Below are 6,944 nucleotides of genomic sequence, written 5' to 3' on the forward strand. Positions count from 1 at the left end.
CTGTCTGTCTGTCTGTCTGTCTGTCTGTCTGTCTGTCTGTCATCTATACACATCTATACATACATAAATTGTGGCTGTATTTCAAATTTGCACATTTTCTTAAAGATTTATTATAGTTATATATATATATATATATATATATATATATATACATACATATATATTATGCCCCGTTACGTGTAAAATGTAATCTTTAGAATGTTTACATATTTTTTTCTATACACTTCAGTCAGTGATAATTAATGAGGACAGAATAGTTTCCAACAGACACAGGTTCAGATGATAAATCAAATATAAAACAGCGCCCCCACCTGGCCATCTGGATCTCTCTGGAGCACCATTCACTCTGCAGGTAGTGGTGGCTGATCACACAGATGGTCTTCCTGCTGCCATAAATGGCATCACTGATGTTCTCCATGATGGGTTTACCTGTGGACACAACAAACAAGGTGTTTTAAAACGATTTAAACATTATCCTCTCACATGAGACACACTGTCTCACCAGATGGGGAAATAAAACAATATCTTATTCAATTTTTTAATGAAGCAATGCACTGGAAGTTCTAGTTTTGCTTGGAACTATAAAATGGGTTAATAAGCCATGATTGACCCCTGACCCTGAGTTTTAATATTTCTGGTTGTTGCAGACTGAAGCAGATTGAAGCTTTTGAATTCAAGTCATAACACTGCTGCTCCACACCACACCTTTAAATGTGAGAAGTGCAAATGTTAGTTTAATTAACTGAATTTGAAACCATGACCCAGATGGATACCAGTAACGTGTGAGCATCTGAACATGTAGACCTGCAGTTGTGAGAGGGGATATGAAACTAGAAAGAAAATAATCTGCATCTCTGCATCTCTGTCGTCTCACTTCACTGCCCTTCTTACAGGAAGCAGATAAAAATCAAACGAGGAACAAATAACATTAGAAGAAGTTTTCTTTAAAAGAAGAAAAAAGAGAACCAGTACATTGCTCCTATTTGATTCTTCAAACTTGAAGAACATCTCCTGCTTTGAACTGAGAAATGAGGATGCGCCCTACAACTGGTGATTCTGACATCCATATTGTAGTTAATGAACAATTAGCAAAAACTACCTTCTGTTTTTACCCTGATTGAGTGCATCATAAATACATTTCAAGATTTAATTTCAGAAACTTGTCAAACATTTTTCTGTCAGAACTAGAACAAATAAAACAATCTTTTAACATGTTTTCATAACCTATTTTAAACTGTGTTACATATACAGTTGTTTTTAATATGTTTTTGATTGATTGTACTTGCTACGTCAGAGTTTGTTGTGCAAAACAAATTTCTGCATAAAACCTTATTTAAACATATTTAAATATAAATAAATGATACCTAAAGGCTTGATCATTACCAAGGGTGTTTTGGTGCTACATGCATTAGTGAAGAGTCTTACGCAGGAACAAGGTGTTTGTTATAAACCATTTTGATATGACAGATTTCTAGTACCAAAACATAGTTTTAGTTTAGGTCAGGCAGGTTGTGTTTTTTATTCAGCACCTCCAAGTTACTCTATAGCAAAACAACGGGATCTTCAGACAAAACTACTTGATCAAGTTACATGTCCCTGTGTCATATTTGTGAATGAGTGTCCACCTAATTGATGTATGTTTTTTTTCCTGCTGATTGGCTGTCGGGACTTTGAAAAGAACAAGCTCCGCCTTTTAGAAGAGCAAAGGGCAGAAAGGAAAGACCAACATGTACATCCAGTGGTTGTTGGTTCTCCATTTCTTAACTTTCTCCCACTTTTTTATGGAGATGCCAGCTTGTTGCACCTTGTCACAATTTGCTATTTAGCTTCATGATTGTTAGCTGGGCCTGGGAGTTACCAGCAGTCTGTGTATTGTGGTTTCTGACTGTGGGGTTACTTTCCTGGACCATGGGATGAGAGGAGCGGTCTGAATCCGACGGTCAACTGGTGGCTGGTTAGAGGCTTCTCCCTGTTTTTGGTTATTTTAGTTGGGGGAATTCTCTTTTGCCTGTCTAGATGGTTATTGTGGTTTCTAGGCACAGCCAAGGTGATGAGGGGATCCATTTTGGTGACCTTAGGATTGCGTCTTTGCTTTTTGTAGATAATGTGATCCTATTGGCTTCATCAGTTCGTGATCTACAGCTTTTTCTGGAGCGGTTCGCAGCCGAGTGTGATGCGACCGGGATGAGGATTAGTTCCTTCAAATCCGAGGCCATGGTATTGAGCCATAAAAGTGTAGAGTGCCCTCTCTGGTTCGGGGAGGATGTCCTGCCCCAAGTGGAGGAGTTTAAGTATCTCGGGGACTTCTTCATGCATGAGGGAAAAATGGAGTGAGAGATCGATAGGTGGATAGGTGCGGCGTCAACAGTGAATCGGGCGCTGTACCAGTCTGTCATCGTGAAGAGAGAGCTGAGTCAAAAGGCGAAGCTCTCAATTTTCCAGTCGATCTACGTTCCTACCTTCATCTATATACATGAGTTTTGGGTTGTGACCGGAATGAGATCACATATACAAGTGGCCGAAATGAGTTTTCTCCACAGGGTGTCTGGGCTTTCCCTTAGAGATAGGGTGAGAAGCTCGGTCATCCGGGAGGGACTCAAAGTAGAGCCGCTGCTTCTCCATGTCCAGAGAAGCCAGTTGAGGTGGCTCGGACATCTGGTTAAGATGCCTCCTGGACATCTCCCTGTTGAGGTGTTCTGAGCACGTCCCACCGGGAGGAGAACTAGAGGAAGACCCAGAACACGCTGGAGGGACTATGTTTCTCTGCTGGCTGGGGAAGCCTTGGGATTCCCCTGGAGGAGTTGGCCCAAGAGACTGGGGAGAGGGAAGTCTGGAACTCTCTCCCTACTTAGGCTGCTACCCCTGCAACCCGACCCCGGATAAGAGGAAGAAAATGGATGGATAGATGGTTGTGTTTATTAAAGTATATTTCTAAATTTTGCAATGTCTGAACTCCATATGTTGTGCATCCTGTGAGTCACTCCTAAACATATGAACTCTACTGATCCAATGACTTCAATGAAGCAGTTCCAAAGTGGAAAAGAGTCCAAATATTCTCCAGAACATTGGTACTATAATGCATGCTGTGAAACAATTTGAAACTGACAAAGTACATGCTCAATAATCCAGGTATAAAATCCAACATTTTTCAGTCAGGTCATCTGGTCAGTTTCTTTTTTGGTGCTGAAACGTTTCGCCTTCGATCCGGAAGGCTTCATCAGTCAAGGAAACGCACAACAAAACTGATTCTTCCCCCAACAGCTTACTCCAAAGTGGAACAAACCAGTTCTGCTTGTGATAAGATGGTCTCTTTGGTACGCCCCTCCTCCATTGCCGGCCCTCTTCCTTGTTGACAGTCTTGTCAAACTGGTTGAAAACAACTAAATCCATGCTCAATAATCCAGGTATAAAATCCAACATTTTTCAGTCAGGTCATCTGATCAGTTTCTTTTTTGGTGCTGAAACATTTCGCCTTCGATCCGGAAGGCTTCATCAGTCAAGGAAACGCACAACAAAACTGATTCTTCCCCCAACAGCTCTAGATGACCTGACTGAAAAATGTTGGATTTTATACCTGGATTATTGAGCATGTACTTTGTTGTTTTCAACCAGTTTGCATGGGCTTTCTCCGGGCACTCTGGTTTCCTCCCACAGACCACAAACATGCATGTTAGGCTGACTGGTAACTCTAAATTGTCCTTTGGTGAGAGAGAGAGTACTTGTTTGTTTGTCTCATTTGTTTCTATGTGTCCCTGTGATGGACTTGTGACCTGTCCAGGGTGTACCCCACCTCTCTTACAGTGATAGCTGGACATGGGCATGAGTGACCCCATGAACCGAAAAGGAAGAAGCAGGTAAAAGATAATGAATGGATTATGCCTGGCCAGTTTTACTCAACAGCTTGCACAATACTGACTTATTTCTTGTCAGTGAAGTGACATAATATGTCCCTATATCTAATAATTAACAACAAAAGCTGTCAGTTCTAAACTTTCTACAAGCTGGCTAAAAATAAAAAAATGACAATGTTCAGGTGTAAAAAATGAATTTACCGATATACGTGTCCTAGATTCTGAAACAAAAATGCTATTAACATGTGACTAATATCTAGAACTTGGTATAATAATTTACTTATTTAAAATAAGAAAAAAAATACCTGGTTGGAAGTCTCTGTGGTGCAGACAGAGTCTCCAGCCTTGCTGTCCCTCTAAAACTGGAAGCATCTCTCTGTAAACCCAGTCCTCATCGTGGACGTTGTAGGACACAAAGGCATCAAACTGATGAGGATCTCCCTTCTTCCTCATCTTGTTGTCGTAGAGAAAGGCCAGGAGGAGTTGGAAAGTGTTGGCTAGATGCCACTTCAGGAAGTGGTAGAAGAAGGAAGTGAGGAGAGTCAGAACAACCAGACAAGAGCTGGAGATGAAGTAAAAGAAGCTGCCATCGTTCCAGCAGGACTTGATATCAAAGTCTAGTAACAAGGTTCCTTGTTTGTCCACAGGAAAGGAACATTTATACCGATAAGCGTTTACCACCTGTGTTTGCTTGTTGCCCTTTAGCCACTGGATGAAACCTGCATTTGAGCATTTACAGATGAACGGGTTATTGTCCAGGTTCAAGTATGTTAGAGAGGGGAGAAACTGGAACACAGTCTCATTAATCACATTGATCTCATTGTCAGTCACTTCCAGGTATCTGAGTGCAGAAAGATTGGCTTGTGCCAGAAAATCCAAAGACTTGAACTTAGACAAAGAGAGACCAAGAATCTCCAGGTTTGGGATTGGTAGAAACAGTCCAGGATTCAAATGTGATAAATCTGAATCTGCAAATATCAGAGTCTTGAGCTGTGAATTAAATTGAAATGTGTCCACATCAGGAGGATTACCATAAACTCTGTTAGCCTTAAAATATTCCAGGTGTTTAAAAATCTGAAACATCTGCTTTGGTAGCGCAAATGAAGTGCCACTGTTAATTACTGTGAGACTTTTCAAAAATGTTAAGTGAGTTTGGGCTTCATAACTGGTTAGTTGAGGAATTTTGAAAGCGCTGCCAGCATTTGTGTAGATTGTGATCATTTCTATGTGTTTTAGTTCTCTGAAGTCGATCTCAGATTCTCTTGGAAGAAATACAGTAAGCGCTTTAAGGTTGTTTAGTCCTAGAACTGTTTTACAGGTCAACTTTTCAAGAGACATGGATGTTACATCCAGTTGTTTTAGCGACTTTAAACCTTGAAAATCCCCCATTCCTAGAGTTATCAGAGGGTTGTGGCTAATTTCCAAGATCTCTAGCTTATGGAGGGAAACGTTGAATGTGTCTTCAAATGTTTGCAGCAGATTGTTGCTCACATCTAAAAACTTTAGTTCAGTCAGACTTTTAAACACACATTTGTCCAGTTTTATTATATGGTTACTACTTAGGGAAAGCGCTGTAAGATGTGTCATGTTCACAAAATCCTCACAGGTCAACTGAGAGATAACATTTGAATCCATACTCAAGATCTCAAGGAGAGTGAGGCTCCTTATGCCAGGTGGAACTTTGGTCAGTTGGTTGTTGACCAAAATTAGGGAACGCAGGTTCTTCAATGATTGTATGAAACCTGTTTGAAGATCAGATATGTAAGTGGTTTGCAGGTTAAGTTCTGTCAGCTGAGAACAAGGTGCAAGATTCAAAGTCCAATTGTTCCATTTGATATTATGCAATTCCAGTTTCCTCATAGTTGGTATTTTGCAGACTGTAGATAATAATCCCTTTTTAATCCACATTTGTACATAATTCAATCTAAGATTTTTCAGTTTGTCGAGACTCTTAAGGACTTTTTGGATTCCTTTAAAGGACAACACAAGTTGATTAATATACAGATCTGTTATGTTCTTCAGTAAGGTTTTGTCAGGAATTTCCCACATCATGGTATGATTAAATTTAATTATACCAAAATCTAACATCTGGAGATTAGGAAAGACTGGTGTTGTGATGCTGAACTTTTTGAAGTTTAAACCTTCAACAAGCAGCTCTTTCAGACTAGATGAGGAGTTCAGTGGCAGGTCTTTAGTTTCAAAGGAGGACAATGTAGTACGTCTAAGCTCAAGCCTCTGTATTTGTGGTAGTTGTAGAATGAATTGAATATCAGCGAGTTGATGGAACTTATTTTTGCCTAAATACAGTTCTTGTAAGTTGACCAGGAACTGGACGGCCGAGGTATTAATGAACTGAATCTTGTTTCCACTGAGATAAAGCACAGTGAGGTTGGAAAGACCTTGAAACATGTTGCCAGTCAAAGAGGTGATGTTGTTCTCTGACATTTCAAGTGTTTTTAGGGAAACCAAGTCAACGAATGATCCATTGTCCACAAAAGCGATTTGATTGCTAGAAATATCCATATATTTCAGCTTTGACATGCCAGCAAAATCTTCCTTGTAAATTTTTATTAATATATTATTAAAAAGTGTTATGTAAGCAGCATCTCTGGGGATGTCATCAGGGACAGTGATGAGTTCGTTTTCTGCACAATGCAAATAAACACCAACAGAGGAATTCTCTTGATAACTTATGCTGCAGTTTTTCAGTGAATAAGCCAGTGAGGGGCTAGTTAGAAACAAGAGACAGGTAAGATTTTGCATATAATGTAACAACAAACTTCCCATTGTAGCCAGTACTTTGAAGTTATGATGGTTCTGATGTTCGTGTGGCTCAAATGTGATCGATCATCTGCAGAAAACATACACACACACAAGCATGAATTGTTTTACTGATTTTAAAAGATGCACTTCACTAATGCCATATGGTCATTTTTTTAACCATCTTATGTCTCAAGAAAATGAGAAAGGAGTTCTAAAATTGATAGTCTGTTTAATTATGTAGTAATTCCTTGACCTAACTTAATAAAGATCTTGAACTGATTAGCACACACATATATATAAATATATATATATATATATATATATATATAT

General features: G+C 39.5%; 1 protein-coding gene across 1 annotated transcript in view; it reads right to left on the minus strand.

Moving 5' to 3' along the window:
• LOC119425505 overlaps window positions 1–6,944 on the minus strand; it is a 20,146-nt gene that overhangs the window by 516 nt on the left and 12,686 nt on the right. Inside the window, exons 4-5 of the mRNA XM_037693034.1 lie at window positions 4,157–6,649; window positions 312–429 (exon numbers count right to left, since the gene is read on the minus strand). Of these exons, the coding sequence (XP_037548962.1) occupies window positions 312–429; window positions 4,157–6,649 (2,611 nt within the window). The remainder of the gene's footprint in view (window positions 1–311; window positions 430–4,156; window positions 6,650–6,944) is intronic.

Source organism: Nematolebias whitei, chromosome 19, assembly GCF_014905685.2.
Source record: "Nematolebias whitei isolate Nwh7 chromosome 19, NemWhi1, whole genome shotgun sequence".
NCBI lineage: Eukaryota > Metazoa > Chordata > Actinopteri > Cyprinodontiformes > Rivulidae > Nematolebias > Nematolebias whitei.